Below are 20,893 nucleotides of genomic sequence, written 5' to 3'. Positions count from 1 at the left end.
TACTCTTAAACCTTAACTTTCTTCAAACCCATGCATAAGAAATTCACAAGAAAGAAACACAAATGGGCAATGACTGCACAATGTAACATGAATACTTTAACACTTCTTCAAAATGCAAGTAAAAAGATATGCCAACTTTTGCCAGCAGGTTGGCAAAGGTTTAAAACTTATGACAACCATAGTCAATTACAGTTGCAAGGCAAAAATCACTCTTACACACTGCTGGTAGCACAGGTCAGAGAGAAATTTAATAAGTCTATCAACAATCTTGAAAATATCCATATCCTTTGCCCAAGATATTACACTTTTATTAAAGTCTTATTTCCATCACTATAAGCTTCCATTACTGAGTACAAAGGATGTGCTACTAATTTATCAATTTAATGCTCACAAGCACTCCATATGGTGCATATTTCATTGCCACTTAACAAAAATATTGAGGTTCAGAGGATACATTAATGAGTTAAAATTTTATTACAAAATAATGGTCCATTTATTTTTTTAAATATGGGAACATATCACTGAAACACTGGAAGAACGTGCACTGAAAGGTAAAGAGAAGTTATCTCTAGGGGATGGGATAATGGATAAATACTATTCAGTTAAATATTTGCTTATTGCACTTTTCCAAATTCCCCACAATGTTTTATAATCAGAAAAAAAACTTATTTTAAAAAGTGCTCTTAGACACTGATGTATAGAACAGTCTTATGGACTCTGTGGGAGAGGGAGAGGGTGGGAAGATTTGGGAGAATGGCATTGAAACATGTATAATATCATGTATGAAACGAGTTGCCAGTCCAGGTTCGATGCACGATACTGGATGCTTGGGGCTGGTGCACTGGGACGACCCAGAGGGATGGTATGGGGAGGGAGGAGGGAGGAGGGTTCAGGATGGGGAACACATGTATACCTGTGGCGGATCCATTTCAATATTTGGCAAAACTAACACAATATTGTAAAGTTTTCAAAAATAAAATAAAATTTAAAAAAATAAATAAATAAAAATCAGAAACTTAATTATCAATAGAAAAAAATAAAAAAAATTAAAAGTGCTCTTATTAAATTACATAAAAGACATAATAATTAAAAGTTTTGCCATTCATTTATTATTTGAGAAGTAACATGAGTTCTCACAGGAAATACCCTATCCATATTACTGGACTTATAAAGCATACTAAAATTAGTAGTAAATTAAATATCAAAAATCTAAATTCAAGTACCATAGACTCTTAATTCTGGTATCAGGTGAAAAGATACGTTGAGTGATGAAACCTACAACTAGCAACATAATTTTAAAAACCAACTAAAGTTTCAAGCATTGTTTCTTTCCCTCTCCCATGGTGAAGATGAGGATAAATCGTTGCATGAATGAAAGGCAGGCAGTAAAAAGGAAGGCAAAAGAGAAAAGGCATCAAGTATATAACAATCAGCTCCTGAAGAATAGGATTATGGGTTTAACAATGCAAAACCAATGTTGTAAACATTATGATAATAACACCTTATAAATCTCTTCAAGAGTTTAATAGACATAGTCACGTATATTTATTAATTTATCAAATGTGTAAAATTTCCCTATGAGGGATGCAATGAAAAATTATTTCATTTTACCCATTTAAAAACGCAAGGCTTAGAGAGTTGTTATTTGGTGGGGGGAGTTGTTTTTCTCTTTGGCTTTGTCTTTGTTTTATTTTAGGGTCACAGGATCCTTAATCAATGCCAGAAATCAAAGTCAAGTTTTTACTGTATGAGTCAAATAATTGTGCTCTATATAGTTTATCTACCTACAAGTAGAGTAAGGGAAAAATATTTTACTTAATCAAAATGTCTTTATCTATCTAGGTGGGGTGATCTTCATTATCTGATCATTTTTTAATTATCGGTTAAAAATAATACTGCTTTACTCAAACATAAACTTAAAGACTTTTCTGCCTCAAATTTGAAATTACCCCATCTTCATACACATGTTGCCATATAAAGAAAATAAATATTTGTCTGTTCAACTATTATTATCAATAGTCTGAATGACTATTTCCTGTCTCTAAATTTATCTTATCTACATTTGAAATCTCTAAAGATTAAAAAAAACCTTTTTCTGCTTCCCATCAATGATTGCAATATCCTGATGCTATCACTTTCAAACTGCTATTTTCCCATCAGCAGTACTTTTCACTGTTATGACTTCCCAACTGATACCTCTCAGCACCTTCACTTCCTACTGTCTGTTCCTCTCCAAGCCAGCAGAGCTCCTTGCAGTTCCTAAAACACACTGAAAATGCTCCTACCTCAGGGCCTTTGCACTTGTTCTTCTCCTGCAATACACATTCAGTCCCCTAATTTCCTGAAGGTCTTCATCCAAAATCACCGCCTCATGTGCCCTGCCCTGGACAGTTAATATAAATTTTAACTCTCCTCCCCACCTTTCCAAGTGGCACTAGTGATAAAGAATCCACCTGCCAATGTAGGAGATGTAAGAGATGCAGTTTCAATCCCTGGGTCGGGAAGATCCCCTGGAGGAGGGTAGGGCAACCCACTCCAGTATTCTTGCCTGGAGAATCCAATGGACAGTGGAGCCTGGCAGGCTACGGTCTATAGGGTTCCAAAGAGTCTGACATGACTGAAATGACTTGGCATGCACCACCTTCCCAGCTTCATTTTTCTCTCCGTAGTATGCACTATCTAACATACCATATGAAATTACTTATTCACCTATTTATTTCTGTCTCTGCCCCTGAAGACTACACACTCTATTAGGCTCAGGTTCTACGTCTATTCTGTTCACCATTTTATCCCCAGCACCTTATATAATATCCAGTACGTAGAAAGCCCTTATTATAATATTGATGAATATATGTGTGCTTAGCCGCTCAGTTGTGTATGACTCTACGATCCCATGGACTGTAGCCCACCAGGCTCCTCTGTCTATGGGGATTCTCCACACGAGAATACTGGAATGGGTTGCCATGCCCTCCTCCACAGGATCTTCCCAACCCAAGGATTGAACCCAGGCCTCCTGCATTGCAGGCAAATTTCTTTACCGTCTGAGCCACCAGGGAAGCATGAATACATAAATATACAAAATTTTAAATTTAGTTGCATTCTATTAGTTAGCAATATGATCAGAGTACATGATTTCTTTTTTCCAGTTTTATTGAGATATCATTGACCTATAGCACTGGAAAAGTTTAAAGTATACAACATAATGATTGGATAGATGTATATATTATACAATGAACACCACAATAAGTATAGTTAATATACTTCACTTCACTTAGTTATGCATTTTTTTCCTTGTGTTGAGAACTTTCAAAATCTATTCTCAGCAGCTTTGAAATATACTATACTATATTGTTAATGACAGTCACATGCTGTACACTGCATCCCCAGAATGTACGTAACTTATAGTTGGAAGTGTGTTCTTCTGACCACCTTCACTCATTTCCCCCACCAGTCTCTGGTAACCACAAATCTGTTGTGTTCACGTGAGTTCAGTTATTTAGATTCCACATACAAATGAGATCACATAATGTTTGCCTTGTTCCGGCTGACTTAACCCACTTAACATAATGCCTTCATGATTTCTTACCTAGGTTGCTGGCCTATGCATGACTCTAAACATTATTTTCTTCCATATCTCAAAAGAAAAATAAATACTGTTTAATGTAATCATAGTTGAACCCACAAATCTCCCCACTGAAGATTCTTAGACTCATAAAAGTTATATATACACTTGCTTACAGTCATACAACTATCTAAAGACCATGAGAATAAAAGCTTGCTTAAAGGAAAACAAATTGGTCAGTGTAAAATAAAGCATCTTATCTGTTTTCTCTTCTGACTGGGAAGAACTGATCTTAGCTTCAGAAAATATTTGAGGCCTCTTACCATCCCTTATTGACATGCCACCTCCGACATGCAATCTAAGCTTCAAAACTCATGGTACCAGCCTAAATGTGAAATAAAGTGCTCTGCTGCTGCTAAGTCGCTTCAGTCGTGTCCGACTCTGTGCAATCCCATAGACGGAAGCCCACCAGGCTCCCCCGTCCCTGGGATTCTCCAGGCAAGAACACTGGAGTGGGTTGCCATTTCCTTCTCCAAAGCATGAAAGTGAAAAGTGAAAGTGAAGTCGCTCAGTCGTGTCCGACTCTTAGCGACCCCATGGACTGCTCTAGATAAATGTATTTTGAAATCCACGTGATCATCTCTTGATTTCTCAAAAACAAAATTCTGGGAAAATAAAGCACCATAAAAAAACTGATGTCACAGGCACACTCACCTCATGGTGAACCAGGTCCAGTGGTTCTATCATATACACAAAAGTATGATCTTCAAACATACCGCTACGACACAAGGAACCACAGAAAGAGAGTTAACACATACAGCAAACACACTGTCTTTAAAAATGAGTGCATCTGAATGAATACCTTTATTCTGCCTCAAATCAAATTCACATATCTGCATGGAATCACCCTGTGGTCCTAGCACTGCACTAGACAAGGTCTAGGCTATGGAAAGTGCAAAAAGTGTACAAGAGAAGTATACACATTATACCCGGTATGATTAGTTTTTGGAATTAAATGAACAGATAAGAAGGTCAAATTGGGATAGGACTATTGATGCTGTTCTAATATCTCGAGTTATTACCGAACCATGTATAACTAGTACAAATTTGATTCACAAACCCAGTATCATCTGTAAGAAAACAGGTTCTTAGTGTATAAGAATAATCTAAAAACATTTGATTCTGAAGAGGCAAACAGAATTATCTCTATGCTTGCAAATTGTGAATTTCTATTAAGACTGTGTTGGGAACCACATTTAATTTTGAGAGACACGGGATTTTTTGTAAAGTGTGTAAATAAGATTTTCAAGATCCTTTTCATCACATGGCTGTAACAGATTTTTCCACAAAGTGCTACTGTGTTTGAATCTAAAAGGCACCTACAAATGTTTTTTAAGAACCTGCCTGAAAACCGAAGCACAGGCTCCTCTTCTTTCAAACCACCCTTGCCTGGCCACCTTCACCTTATCCTTAGGTTAAGCTGACTGATAGTTCTTCTGGGAGATACCTCTGGGAAACCTTTCTGGGCTAGGTTCAGCTGCCCCCAAAGTCCCTGTCCTTCTCCTTCACAGTACCCACCAAAATGGCAGTTAAATAACAATCTGTATAATCATTTATTTAATCTCTAAATCACCTGCGAACTCTAAGTGTTAAGAGAGCAGGGACTACGCCCTCCTTGTTCACCACATCCAGTCTCTATCCCAGGACTGGTACAGAAGAGTCACTAAAATAAATATCTATGAAAGACAAGATGGAAAGGGTGAAAGGAACGGAAGAAAGCAAGGCGATTCTCCCTATGAGAGTCCCACATACTGAAGTCCATTGCAGGTTGACAGAGCCACCCTTGAGTCCTTGACTCCTCTGATGTTTCCATGGTAGTAACAGTGCTCTCCACCCTGTAACACAGAAGAAGATTTTATTGATAAATGATGCTGTCTCCAGCATGATTCTCTCTTTGGGATGCATTTGTAAAGCCAAAAGAAAGGCAGGGATGATCCGAGAAACGCCTCCAGGTTGTTATGAAATCTCAATTTTACAACTTTTCTATAAGAAGCAGGTGTATATTCGACGTAATGAAGAAAAGGCTTTAACAGGAATAAGACATTAATGCAGCTGGAACAACTTTTATACCTTTCCTAAGCATGTGAGGGAGTAGACACTTAGCAGATATTGTTAGGGAATAAAATCTACATAACTGAGGTGATTCCCCCAAAGGTGGTGTTTATCATCATTTTTTATGGAAAACTACTTAAGACTTGGCGATTTGCTTTCCTACCTTTTAAAATCAGTTGATAATTTTTTTTAGAAATAATGTATGAATTTACTTTCCAAAGGCAAATAGTAACTGCAAGACCTATTTAAAAACACACACACACACAGAAGTTTCCTAGCACTTTCACCACCTCCATAGCAACTATTTTTAACACTTTCAGCTGTTTCTTCTGCTGTTTACCTATGTATTTCTGAATGGAATATTTATACTGTTATATCCTAATTTATTTCACTTTAGAAATTACCTTCCTAATATAGAATCTCAAAAACTCTTCTTGCCCACAATACATTCTAACAGACATCAGAAGCTTTTGGTTAAATTATAGTTAGTGTTTGTATTATGACCACACAAATATTGTTCATAGCTGTGCCACTCTGATGACATCATCTTTCATGCTCTATTTTAAAATTTTTTGAGAACTTTTCTTTCTTCTTTGCTTTTCCATGTATTCAGCATGTGTACAGACCCTATTATCTAAAATATTATCTACCACTCTTCTCCTATGATCAATTATAGCAGGTAAGTTACCAAATCTATTTTGTTCCTGGAGACACACCGCTTGTTTCACCCTCATGCTAGGTCTGATGCATGGCTGCATCCCAGGACTGGTCTATAGCATCATTCTGGGAACTCCTCTGTCCTCTTTCTGTATTGAATCCTAGATCCTATGTCTTCTGCTTTCATGATCCCCTTTTCTGGAGGTACACACCCTCTGGTAATTTGTTGAAAAGGTATTTATGAAAGATAAATCTGAAAGTTAAAAACCCCGTTTCTATCTTCACACTAGATCATGTGGGTGGGGAGAGAATTCTAGATTGATAAATTACTTTCTCTCAGTACTCAAAGGCATTGTGCACACTCTTAAATTTTCTAATGTTGAGAACTGGAAGTTATTCTAATGTTAAACATTGTCCATACAATCTATGTTTCCCTTTTCAAGAGGATTGCAGGAAATTCTATTCATACCCATTTTCACAAAATTTCATGATATACCTCAGGCGGGACTTTGCTTATTGATTGTGCTGGGCACTTTCGAATCAAGAAAATGCATTCTACCCAATATTCTGTAATAACCTATACGGGAAAAGAATCTGAAAAGAATGAATATCTGTATATGTATAACTGAATCACTTTGCTGCACACCCTGAAACTAATACTTCAGTTCTGGGAAACTTCTATTGTTTCTCTGATAAGCCCCTTCCTTTCCATTTTTCTCTACAAACTGAGCTCTTCTACTAAAGCAGAGGAATGGCTGCCTGGCTCTAGGGTAGGGAGTAGATCAGGGATTTAGTACCTTCTCCAAGTTGACTTTCATCCAATCTTTCTGTTTTCTGGTACTTTCGATTCCTGGGGCTTTATGGGTGAAGAAGCACAAGTTGGCTTGGTTCTGCTTGGTTTTGTCCCAGTGGAACTTAGCAGAGCAAGAAAACTCAAACCTAGGACAATTACTCTTCATCCATCTGCTTTCTAGCTCCTACAATCTTATGGACACCTCTTATTAGCTGTCTTCTCTTCTCTTAATCCTTGTGGGTTTATACCCTTTTTTAAATTCCTTAACTGTTGAGTATGTCACTATAAGGAACTAGAGATAAATATAAGCATGGAATCCACGCTGTCTAAACAGAAGTTTCCTATTTTTTTAATTTAATATTGAAATGTAATTTCCCTGGTGGCTCAAATGATAAAAAATCTGCCTGCAATTCAGGAGACCTGGGTTCAATCCCTGGGTTGGGAAGATACCCTAGAGAGGGGAATGGCTACCCACTCCAGTATTCTTGCCTGGGAAATCCCATGGATAGAGGAGCCTGGCAAGCTACAGTCAATGGGGTCACAAAGAGTTGGACACGACTGAGAAACTAACACACACATATAGTTGATATACAATGTTGTACTAGTTTCACACGCATAGCAAAAGGATTCAGTTATACATACATATATGAGTAGAAGGGACTTCCCTATAGCTCAGATGGTAAAGAATCCGCTCGTAATGCGGGAGACCTGGGTTCGATCCCTGGGTCAGGAAGATCCCCTGGAGAAGGAAATGGCAATCCACTCCAGTATTCTTGCCTGGAGAATCCCATGGACAGAGAAGTCTGGAGGGCTACAGTCCATGGGGTCACAAAGAGTCAAACACGACTAAGTGACTAACACATGCATATTGAGTAGAGTTGCCTGTATACAGCAAGTCCTTGTTGATTCTTTTATATATACAGTGGGTATATGTTAATCCCAAATTCCTTAAATAGAATATTGACTTTGACTTTTTATTGATGATTTACAGTCATCTTGATCACTCTTATTAAGCTGTATTATAATAGCCTCAGATGATATTTAAGTGCATAAAAGGATGCACCCACATATCAAATGACCACTCCCCAATCAACTTAGTTTGTTTCCTTTTAGTAAAGTTTCAATGTTGGTTTCTAAAATTGGTATTACAACCTTGTTACTATTTTGTAAAGTGTTGCTTTTGCTTCTCAAAAATCTACTCCCATGCACAAATATTGACTTCTATATACTTTGTCAAATTCTATTTGCATATTCAACTCTGAAACTTGTTGGGGCAAATGGTACCACACATTTCAGTAATTTGAGAATCCAGATTAATACCCCGTAATTAAATATCAGACTCTTCCCATGATTCTAAAAACAACCATAGGAAACTGTAAATTCCATCAAACCAGTTATGGAGCACTTTGTGTCACACCAAAAAGCTATCTTGAGTCAGGTGACTGTTAGAAGTGCGCAGCAAACACTGTCATATTTACTTGACCTTTCTTTAAAAAGCTCTATTTTTTATATTTTCCTGCAAATAATCTTTTTTCCCAGAAAATATTTCCAAGTCTTTTCTTATACTTCAGTTTCATTCACTTGCACTGAAAACTGAAAGCTGATGCTCTTTGGTATCTGTTTTAATTAAGGCAGAGTATCATCTGAGGAGAAGGCAATGGCACCCCACTCCAGTACTCTTGCCTGGAAAATCTCATGGAGAGAGGAGCCTGGTGGGCTGCAGTCCATGGGGTCGCTAAGAGTCGGACACGACTAGGTGACTTCACTTTCACTTTCACTTTCATGCATTGGAGAAGGAAATGGCAACCCACTCCAGTGTTCTTGCCTGGAGAATCCCAGGGACGGGGGAGCCTGGTGGGCTGCCGTCTATGGGATCGCACAGAGTCGGACACAACTGAAGCGACTTAGCAGCAGCAGCAGCAGCATCTGAAGGGAACTGTTTGGTTCACGGTATATGTGGATGTGGATCACCATACTTCCAGGACTTTGAGACTTGCAGTAATATCTAATCCCTGATGTTTATCATCATAAGAAAGTTTTAATATCTAACTTGTGTAATTATATTAAACACAACACGCAATTTGGCAAGTCCTAATTTAGTGTTAATATTAGTAGTATTAGAAGACTTTCTGACTTCCTTATTGTTTAATTTACACCAAGTTTTTGAGAAAGCATTACCAGAAAAATACTATTTCGCAACTGTCCAGATTATGTAGCACTTTGTTAATGTCACCACAAAGTAAGATCTTTGGGTATTTCATATTAAATAAATCCCTGTTGAGAAGTATTCCCTCTTGGGTATCAGGATGACAGGAGCAGGTCAGGTCAGAGGGTCCTCTTCCAGGGGGAGGGCCTTGTTAATGAAGACACTGGATAGTCAGTTCCCAGGGTGCCTCCATCCAAGGTACTAGCCAGCTGAAACCCTCGCTGCCTAACAGTCACTGCCATCTCTGTGTACAAATAGGGAGAGTCACAAAGTACTAAAAGGCTCTGCCGCAGACAGTGGAAAGCTAAACTGAATCCCACATCTGCAGGGTCCAGTGTTTCTGCAATCAGGAAGGCCTCAGACAGTTCAAGAGCACTGGTCAGAGACTTTGAGATCACCACCTCTGAGGGGGTCACAGACCTGTAACTAGGCAAACGGCAGGCAGGAGAATCAAAAAGGGCTCACTTGATGCACGACACAAGACAAGTCTATACGTGTCTCCTCGGGCATCAGCATTTTCAGATTAAAAACTGTCGGGTACTTATATTCAACAAAAATGGAGAATCTAATAAATGGAGATTATTGCATCGTCAAAGGGACTTAAAATAGGATGCATATACCTGAATTTGAATACTGCAAAATAAGGATACAAAAAAATATTTCAGAGAATTGGACAACTTGAGAACCCAACACCAGTTTAATTATTTATCTTTGCTAAACTCAAGGGGAAAAAATGTCCAGGTATCAAAACATTTACATGTCCTAATTTATGTATTTATATATATAGCTGTACTACATAAATTTTAGTGCTATATATATTTTTAGTAGTTCACACAAGTTATACTATTCAGATTTAAAATAACTTTGTAGGGAGCCAGTGTGGGATGAGTGTTTTTTTTTAACCTCCCAGCCAAGAGCCTTGCCCACAGAAGCTCATTGCCTCTGACAATACTCAGCATTCATAGAAGAAGTGAGTTTGAGCTTGACCATGGTGCTGACTTGATAAGGAAAGCACACACACACAGATTCTAGGAGGGCAACATGATTAAAATGACAAAGGAAAGAACCCAGGTGAGAATAGAATATAGAACCTACAAGGGCAGGGATTTTTACCTGCTAGGTTCACCATTGTATATCCAGCTTCTAGAACAATGTGAGATCAGAGTGAGTGAAATCAACAGCTGTTTAATGAATGAATAAAAATGGTCTTGTCACTTAGGCTCATGAAGAAGCCAGTCTTAAAGGACCAAAGGATTCAGGTTTGTTGAAACAGTGGGTAAATAAACTCCCATTACCTATCTGAGGTTTTGTGCTTTTTTAAGTTTTTTTTTTTTTTTTTTTTTTGAGACACTCTTTTGTGATTCAGTGAGTTTTAATATATTAAAATAGAATTGTGGGACTTCCCTGGCAGTCCAGTGGTTAGGATTCCGCACTTCCACTGCAGGGGGCACAAGTTCTATCTGTGATCAGGAAACTAAGATCCCGCATGCCAAGTGGGGTGGTCAAAAAAAAATAGAGGCTGCCACTGAACAACTTAGAATATGGGAAAGTAGAGAAAATGTGTTCCTCCTGGAGGGAGGTGACTCTCACCACCCCCCAAAAAGAGGAAGGGACTATGCAGACATGCTCAGCTCCTTCCCATAAGTTAAAGTGTTCTTTCTTCCCTGGGCAAGAGTGAGCAAAGACATAGGAAGAAGCCAGCGTGAGAAAATACAGTTAGGAAAGGACAGTATTCCCACCCGATAAAAATGAAGAGTAACAAGGAAGGTGGGGACAGAACCATTGTTATCTATCCACTCAGTCTTACACTGTTGGTAGTTTCTTTACTAAGAGGAGAAACCAAAGTGTTAGCAAGCATTTAAAGTGAATGGTTCACCTAAAAGGGATTTAATAGAAACATACTAAATTGAAAAGGAACTATTATACCATTATATTGATGCCTAACTCCTTTAGAACTGATACACTAAAAAATAACTTATGATAATAGGTTCATCAATAACGTTGACCAACAAATCAACAAAGTTGTATTGTTGTATATTGTGTGCAAAGCATCATGCTAGGAACTGCTGGTGCAGAAGCAAAGTTCTTTCATAGGCACTTACTAATACCTGGCACCTATTCTATCTGCCTACTTAATCTGTTGACCTCTCAGTTCCTATATTCACTTCACAAGGAAAGAAGCCCCTTTAATTCACTTTCATTCAACAAAAATAAACGCATAAGACATTAACCTCTTCTTAGTTAAAAGTGGGAACTAGGTGGGGGCTTGGTCATCATGAAATGGAAACACCTAGACATGTAGTAGCTCTGAAGTGTGACTCATCATTTTGTTTGAAACTAATTCCCAGAATATTTTAAATGTACACATTTATATTTCACTTTAAGGCCAAGTAAGCTATTAGTGATTCTGTTCCTCCCTCGTCATATGAATAATAGTGTGTGTGTGTGTGTGTGTGTGCATGCACGTGTGTACTTTTGTCCAAATAATTTGAGATATTTGGAAGAAAGTTTGCAAGGTGTAAAAACAGGCTTATTTAACTTGCCATTCTTATATACTAATTTTCTTTTCTGGTATTCGGTATGAAGATTTGCTTAACATGGAACACAATGTGAACTTTAAAGGCACACTTTTAAAAATAGATATGCAATGATAGTAGGAGTATGAATTTATACAAAATTTTAGAAAAACTGTGAATATGTAGCAAAAGCCTTAAAAATGTACCAACTCTTTAACCCAGAAAATTCCATTCTTGAAAGTAATCCTTAAGCAATTATTTAAGAAGTACACAAAATATATTTAGAAGGGTTTAACTTAAAGTTATGGCAACCCACTCCAGTTTTCTTGCCTGGAGAATTCCCATGGACAGTGGAGCTGGTGGGCCACAGTCCATGGGGTCACAAAGAATCGGACACGACTGAGTGACTAAGCACCAGCACTTAAAGTTATTTGTACAGTGAAATATTAGAAGCAATTTTAAATGTCTATCATTGTGGGATTAAACAAATTATAGCAAATGAATTGGATACAACATTATACATCTTTTAAAAACAAAAGTTTAGCAGAAATTTTAATGCCTGTTAAAATATTTATAATATTGTTAGGCTAAAAACAATTTTATTTTCTCTGTTCTACTGTAAATTACCAAAACTTTGCAAGTTAATATATGGGTATAAGTTCTGATTATTACCTAGGACTTTCTCAGAAGGAAAATGAACAGCTCAAAAGGAGTTATATAAATGATCTTGTTGTAGTTTTCATCGCCTAAGTTATTTCCAGTATTCTGCTGGTCTGAGGAGCTGGGTATTTCTTTATTCCTTCATCAATCCTAATGTCATTTTCCTGGAAGTTGAAAGAATGACCATTCTTCCATCAGGGATATATAAATAATTGTATTCCCTTCCTGGAACCTCTAAACAAGTTCTCCAGATCCATTTGTTTGATTTGAACTTTTTTTTCAGATTCCTGATAACTGTAATCAAGTTGTTTCTAGATATGTTCCTCAAATTTATATTCCCACCAATATTATTGTGACTATTATTGGATATTATGATTTTTTTAAGAAATATGATAATTTAACATTTTTAAAGATGCCATTTGTATTCTCATTTTAACTTGCATTTCTTATAAAAATTTTACCAGCCATTTGTATTTTTCTTTTGTGAAATATACATTTATGTCATTCATCCATTTATGCTTAAATGGTTTATCTTTTATCAATATGTAATTTAGATTAATTCAAAGCATGTACAAATTGGCACAGAACATTGCCATGTTTGTTAAAAATGTTCTAATCTGAAATATTTTATTAAAAATTTGCTTTATATTGTTTAATGAAATAAAATATGTATATATATTTTTTAAAATTTCTCCCACAGGATAGTGTATACCATATCAACTCGGGTTTGGGAGTGTGAGAGGCATACGTGTAAGCTAAGTCACTTCAGTCGTGTCCAACTCGTCGCAACCCTATGGACTGTGGCACACCAGGCTCCTCTGTCCACGGGGTTCTCCAGGGAAGAATACTGGAGTAGATTGCTGTGCCCTTCTCCAGGGGATCTTCCTGACCCAGGGATCAAACCCTCATCTCTTACGTCTCCTGGCATTGGCAGGTGGGTTCTTTACCGCTAGTGGCACCTGGGAAGCCCATATATATAGATACACACAAATAAAAAACAGACTGTTACCACTTATTCATTAAATATGAAGCAAGTAAGTTTGAGTATATAAGCTATTTGGAGAAAATGGGTCATAAATAAGAAAAAGAAATGAACATGAAACAAACTGCAATGAACACTTCTTTTGTCAGCACTAAAATACTCTTTGTTTTAAATTTCAGTTACAATTGATACAAGATTTGACATGTCTAATCCATGATAGGACCTCCATTTGGGACCTCAAATGACCTCTGGAGGCCAATTAGCTATTCCATTTCCTTAAAAAAAAAACAAAAAACTTTCTTAGTGAGAAGTTTGGATCAGGTTACAGAGGCCTGCAAAGGTGGCTCATTTGCTGAGTCTGTAAAGGTCTCTTGCAATCTTCCCTTCTCCAGACTCATGATTCAGCATCTGCAGTGCTCACGGCACTGGCACAGCTGACAGAAGCTTTGGTTTGTACAAATGCCAGGCAGCACTGTTCCCGAGCTTGATTTAGCATTTCTGTTCACTTTCCCCAACATTAACTTTTAGGGAGATTCGACAACCCCCACCAAGATGCAGCCTAAGGCGAGAAGCGACAGACTAGTGAGAGTAATACATGGAAGTTCTTAATCTGAGGCATAAAATTCAAAGGTTTGGAACATACATCAAATTACAAATGTGCCCACTCTTAGGTGGGCAATTATAAATCCTAAGAAATGCCATGACCCTTGGGCAGCAGTTAGTTCAGGCTACCTAGAAATATCTGTGGAGAGGATATAAGATGGCCCAGCCCAGTTCCCCACACTGTACAACCCAGCAAGCCCACACTTTTGTGCCAGTGCTCATTAGCAATCAAGAAACAAAATCCAGTAATGTTTCCCCTCCTTGTTTTGTTTCTCTGCTTGCATCCCATGCCTGAGGCATCTATGGACACACCTTATGCTCAGAGGTGCTCCGTAACCTTCCTACAACTCAAAGTCTCTCTCTGGATGCAGCCATTCCAGAAATTTTCACCCTGACTGGGGGAGATCAACTGTGTTCCTTACATACAAGTAATCTCTCTCTCTTGTTTAATCTAAATCCACTTTTCCTTATTGATTCTCTATGAAAAGAACAGTTAATCTCCAATGAAGGAAATCAAGCACCCAATTGCATTGGTATTACAATGCTTGGTGGCCATGAGAAAGTTTATTTGTCCTCTTTCTGCCTCCATTTCTTCCTTTGCACAATAGGAATAATAATACCCGCGTCACAGAACTATTGTGGAGATTGACTGGGAGAATGTTCCCTCTATCTTCCTTTCCCCATCTGTCCTCTGTCCTTGGGCACCAAAGTCCCTTGGACTAAACAGTCATTCTAACAGCCCCTCCAGTCTGATCATTCAGTTTCTCTGACCATGAGCCTGGTGCTGTCATGGAACTGGAGAAGTCTTGATACCATCCACTTACATAACCAAAACAATGAACATTTCTTTATTGACTGGAGCATTTAACATTATCTCAAACACTTGTAAATTTTAATAAATTTCTCCTAAATGTATATTAAATTTAAAAATAATAGCTTTTATTATTATAAAAGCTATTATAAGAGGCCACAGTATTTTTGTGAGACAGACAGCAAAACAACGCAGTGTGCAATGAACAGTGTTCTATGAATAAGAATATTTATACTATAGGATGTCCATATACTGCTGACCATACCTTAGAGTACTGTGGTTTCCCATTTTCATAGTGAATCTCCACATAATCAGAAGACAGCAAACCACTACAAAGGAAAGAAAATACAGTGATTTCCATATCACATACTTGGCGGTTTTAAAAATAACCAGCTCAATAAATGGATGTGAGAGCTATGTAAACCACAAAGCTCTCCTGTCCACAGTAAGGGCAGAACAGATGTCATCAACAGTGCCAAACGTTATCCAGCAACAAATCACTCCTCCATCTGTTAAAAAGGGTAAAATATGGATAATTTAAAGATGAACTCTTTTTATACACACATTCATCATTTGATTGATATGTGACTATGGAACAAACAAAGAGGCAGGTAACAGGAGAAGATGAGCGCTATAAAAATTCACAATTACCCTCTAACTAATTGGAAACTCAAAACAATCATTGAGGAAGAGTACAGAGAAAAGACCAGACAGAAAATATTTTAGGCTTTTCAAGTCACAGGGTCTGTATAACCACTACTCAACTCTGCTATTTTATCATGTAAGTTGCTACAGGCTGTACAGTTGTGTTCCAATAACACCTCATTTATGTGAAATCTGAATTTCACATAATTTTCACCCATCAGGAAATATTTTTCTTCTTGAATTTTTTGCAACCATTTGGAAGTTTAATAAATATTCTTCACTCGAGGATTACAAAAGCAGAAATGTCAGATATGGCCTGTGGTCCACAGTTTGCTAACTCCTGGAATAAAATAATAGTTAAGAACATAGATTTTGAAGTCAGAGCAAGGTTTAAAACCTAGCCCAGCTCCTTATTAGTAGTGTGACCATGGGCAAGGTACCCAACTCAGCCTTTACATGAGTCACACGAAGACAACAGAGTGTGAATCGCATAGACACTAACAGGATTAAATGACACCACCCCTATGAGAACTCAGGGCTGAGTACGAACGGGCACTGCAGCTATCACTATTTTTAACTCAGCTTCCTCCAACACATTTCCCTTTATACAAGGTAGGAAATACAAAATAGGTGCCTCCAAATGAGCACAGAACTGCTAGGGTATCTGGGTTCCTGTTTCAGCTGCACCACTAGAAATAATGGTAACAAGACATCACTCACATTGACCGAGTACTCACTACATCCCAGCCACTGTTCTAGGGACTATCAAGGGAGAACTCACTTAGTCCTAATGGTAACTGAAGGACAACAGTAGATTCAACCATGAGCCAAGGGCGTGCCCTATATTTAGGTCTCCATTTCTTCTGTAAGAAAAAAGGCTGGAGCAGACGATGTCTCAGGAAGGCCTGCTCTGACATTCTGTCTTCTATAACTCTGCCTACCAGTAGGTTTTCTTGTTGGGAAATCTCGACACTGCTTCTTTAACAAAAGGACGGGAGGACTCAAGGATTTTGCATCATTTTGAGAGCTGCACCTGATGTGGTTCTACTATGACCCAGTGCGGAGGGTCTGGAGGAGGCTTGGAGCCAATCAACAGAGTAACTGGGAGTCACATGAGCGTCTGGTCCAGCCTGGTTTCTGGTGTGAGCTGAAGGACAACAACACAGAAATAAGGCAGATGCTTGTATCTTGGACAGGTTTTTCTATTGAAATTACTAATCAAATGTGTGTCTATTGAAAATTCTACATTTGAAACTAACAACTTACGGTACCATCTACTCATTCCCTTCTCAAAATCTCAGTAATAGCAGAAGTAATGACAGGGGCTTCCCTTGTGGCTCAGCTGGTAAAGAATCCGCCTACAATGCAGGAGACCCTTGTTCAATTGATGGGTCGGGAAGATCCGCTGGAGAAGGAATAGCCTACCCACTCCAGTATTCTTGGGCTTCCATTGTGGGGCTCAGCTGGTAGCAAATCCACCTGCTATGTGGGAAACCTGGGTTCAATCCCTGGGTTGGGAAGAAAGGCTACCTACTCCAGTAGTCAGGCCTGGAGAATTAGGTCGCAAAGAGTCGGACATGGCTGAGCGACTTTCACTTTCACTTTCTTCGATGACAGTTCTCAGCTCTCTATACTTGGGAGAACCTGACATGGTGCAGAAACTTCTTTCAGTTCTAGTTAATGAAGTCAGCACTGTGAATGTGCATAAGCAGGGTTGTTGATGACAACATTTCTCCCAGGAATATTTCCACAACACCAAGAGGCAGAGAGGCTGCACTAACTGCATTTTAATTACCTCTCTCTACAGGTAATTCATTATTTTCAAAATCTGCAACCACACCATCCCTGGAGCATGTCTAACCGTTGAAAACAAGCCTATTTTAGACCCCCTATTTTTGCTTGTAATTACAAAAGCAGATAATAACATTCTAACCACTAACCACCAGATATGATAAAGGTCACTTTACCATATTTCTCTCTTTTCAAGGTCTTTTGCCCACCACGGACATACCTATTTCTACTATCTCCCGCATGTGAGAATCTTAAAGAAGAGGAATGGCCACTTTTCTAGGAGCCTATGACAGATAGAGACAGACCTAAGACCATATGCTCCCTGTGACAGAGGCGCTCCTCTCTCCCGCCTCCTATAAATAGCACCGCATCCTCACTTGCACCATCCTTTCCTCCTGTCTGACCAGAGCCATCCCTGCCTTAAAACAGTTTCTTTCACTTATCACAGTGTCCCCAGCACCTGGCATGATGCCTGGTGCATAGCAGGTGCCTAATCAACATTTGCTGAGTGAGCGAACATCTACGAACATCCACTCCATGCCAGGCCCACACCGTGTGCTGGGAAGGTGGGATGAAGAATGCCACTCTCCCAGACCAAAACTAAGCAAATTAGCACAAACGTATGGGATTCGCCATCTCATCCTAAAATGGCATTTGTAATCTTTCTGAAGGTGAATTAATGCCAACTGAAATGTAATCTCATTATAAAAGTCTTAATGTGATTTCAAAACAAGACTTTTCAGTGAGGGACAAGTAACACTGGAGAAAAAGAACCGAACAGCTAGTGGTGTGGTGGCCTGTCTCCAGCCACACCCTGCAAACAAAGAGCAGGTCATCTGTATCTCTGTACGCCTGAAGATAAGCTGTCTGGCAATCTCTGCCTGCAGATGCTCTCCAAGGCCTTTCCTCCACCTCTGCCCTCTGCTGTTTCCCTAGCAGAATTTCCTGTCGGGAACAGACTGTTCTAACAGTCCAATACTGATCTACTTAACAATTATGGTTCCAAGTATAAACTGTCATTTTACTTTGATGATCAGCCAACTGGGCGTTTGGTTCTGAGTTATCTGATAATGTGAGGGAACTGATGAAAAGGAATTTCTGAACATTTTAAATTCTGAAATATACACCCTTTTTCTAGGCATTTAAGTTACAGAAAAGCTATAGACCCCAGCTACTATAGTGCTTCTCATGCAGGTTATCTGGTGAAAGAGAGGTGGCCTTTGGAAGTAAAGAGATAAATGTAGGATGGAAGTTCAAAGCAAGATGGAAGAGAGTGGAAGAGCTGGAATAAGGAAATTCTCTTTTGGTATTCTTATGGAATCCTCTCACTCAGCACTTTCATGGTGAATCTGCACAAACGTAGTGAAGAAAACCTGAACTCCAAAGTCAGATAATATGATTTTATTCAAAATATGAAGAACAGATGTAAGCACCTTGAAGATGCTGAACTCCAAGAGCAAGAGAATCAGATCAGATCAGATCAGTCGCTCAGTCATGGGGACTCTTTGCAACCCATGAATCGCAGCACGCCAGGCCTCCCTGTCCATCACCAACTCCCAGAGTTCACTCAGACTCACATCCATCGAGTCAGTGATGCCATCCAGCCATCTCATCCTCTGTCGTCCCCTTCTCCTCCTGCCCCCAATCCCTCCCAGCATCAGAGTCTTTTCCAATGAGTCAACTCTTCGCATGAGGTGGCCAAAGTACTGGAGTTTCAGCTTTAGCATCATTCCTTCCAAAGAAATCCCAGGGCTGATCTCCTTCAGAATGGACTGGTTGCAAGAGAATGGCAAGACTATTTAAACATGGCAATGAACCAAGAGTCATAGCAATGACGGAGGAGACTGTGGCAGAAATAATGCTGAGTATCCACCCAATCGCATTTTGTCTTTCTTCCCGGCATGGTAAGACTACATTTCATAGCTTTCCCAGCATTTAGGATGGGATCAAGAGATTGAATTTAGGCTCAAGAGATATGGGTGGAAGTGATGTCCACGCTTCCAGTTTGAACATTAAAATCCAGGCATGACTATCAGAGCTCTCTGTTCCCTGGAATCCTGGAAGTCATATGTCCCAGATGGCATAGCTACAAGGTGGATGCAGTCTAGGTTCCTACATCATGATTTGGAGAACAGCTTCTTAGGAAAGTCACTCATTTTATATTAGACCATACCATGGGTAAAAGACAAAATATTACACTGTTAATTCTCAGATTTCATCTTTATTATTGAAACATGCTCAAAATGATCCTAATTCCAGCATGTGTCACAAGAAAAAGTTTTAGAAATTTATGTTGAAAGAATTTCAGAATCATCAACAAATATACAAAGAGAACTGCTATTAAGATCTAGACATTGAAAATTCATACAAAGAGAAGTTTGGCCTATATAAATATTTGTTGGCATCCTTGAGTTTGAGATGTGTGTCTAATGAAAGAAGATATATGAACAGTCAGGTGGTCAAAACTCCAAAAGTTTATACCTTACATTCCTCCAGGGAGGTTCATTATGGAAAAGCCAAGGAAGGATCTGAGTAACTGGAAAAGTTACTTACCAAGAATCCCTAGAGCCTGGAAAAGTCATTAAGGAAGAAGAGTGAATGACTTTTTTGGAAAATAACTTGAATCCTTTAAAGAAAGAACTATATGCTTTCTTTTGGACCATCCTGGTCATGATAGGCTACGAGTGGGTTCATCAAGCAAACTAATTTGTTTAGAAAGAGATGACATACAGAACAAGACCCTTGCGCTCTAAGGAAGACTACTAGGAAAGACAAACATCGGACCACAAGAAAGTCATTTGTTCTAAGTCAGTTAAAGATCATTTACTTCCTTTAAAAAGTAGTCAAACTACCGGTCTCTAAAGTCTCTTCCAGTTTTGAAATCTGCATTCACTGCAGTTAATGAAATGAACCCTCAGTCTACACCTCTGATTAGGAAATTGAGAATAATCTCTTTTGGAGGGACCTGAGGCCCATACAGCATTCCTTCACCAGCAGAGCTAGGGGAAAAGTCTAGAAGAACAGTAGCAAGCACCAAGGCTGAAGCACTGACTGGCCATATGATTTACCATCCAAATCAGGATACAGAAAGAGGCATATTAATAATTATTCCAGGACAACAGATATAAACCAGAAAGGACTGTCCTGGAAAAATGGGGACATACGGTTCCTCTGCCTAAGGGCCAAATTTCAGGTACACACATTAAGTTCTAAAGAGAAGGTTAGGCTAGTCTACGAGGTGAAAAATACCCCAAAGCTGAGATGTTACTAAGCCAGTAGACTGTGAATATGTCTCCTTCTCCAGCTGCTTCTGGGTTTTACATGGCCACTGTTTTTGGACAGACTTAGGATCTCTCTCTCTCTCTCTCAGCACTTGACGTCAGGAAGTACGTGAGAGGGGAATGAGCAGTTTGAGATGCAGAAACCAGAAAGTTGTGAATCTACATTCACTGCGATACACTGGACTTGTCAGGTCCTGACCAGCCATGCTCCTTGCCACTCAATGTCTTTGCTCTTAAAGAAACAGTATCACTAATATCCTAATTTCATTCTCGG

At 38.8% G+C, this 20,893-nt stretch overlaps 1 protein-coding gene across 6 annotated transcripts in view; it reads right to left on the bottom strand.

Moving 5' to 3' along the window:
- ADAM23 (ADAM metallopeptidase domain 23) overlaps positions 1-20,893 on the bottom strand; it is a 200,263-nt gene that overhangs the window by 76,318 nt on the left and 103,052 nt on the right. For all 6 annotated transcript variants that reach the window (XM_045164558.1, XM_045164561.1, XM_045164560.1 and 3 more), the window contains exons 4-6: positions 15,168-15,231; positions 5,375-5,457; positions 4,277-4,340 (exon numbers count right to left, since the gene is read on the bottom strand). In XM_045164558.1, the coding sequence (XP_045020493.1) occupies positions 4,277-4,340; positions 5,375-5,457; positions 15,168-15,231 (211 nt within the window). The remainder of the gene's footprint in view (positions 1-4,276; positions 4,341-5,374; positions 5,458-15,167; positions 15,232-20,893) is intronic.

This window comes from Bubalus bubalis, chromosome 2 (genome assembly GCF_019923935.1).
Source record: "Bubalus bubalis isolate 160015118507 breed Murrah chromosome 2, NDDB_SH_1, whole genome shotgun sequence".
NCBI lineage: Eukaryota > Metazoa > Chordata > Mammalia > Artiodactyla > Bovidae > Bubalus > Bubalus bubalis.
This window is presented reverse-complemented; position numbering and strand designations above follow the sequence as displayed.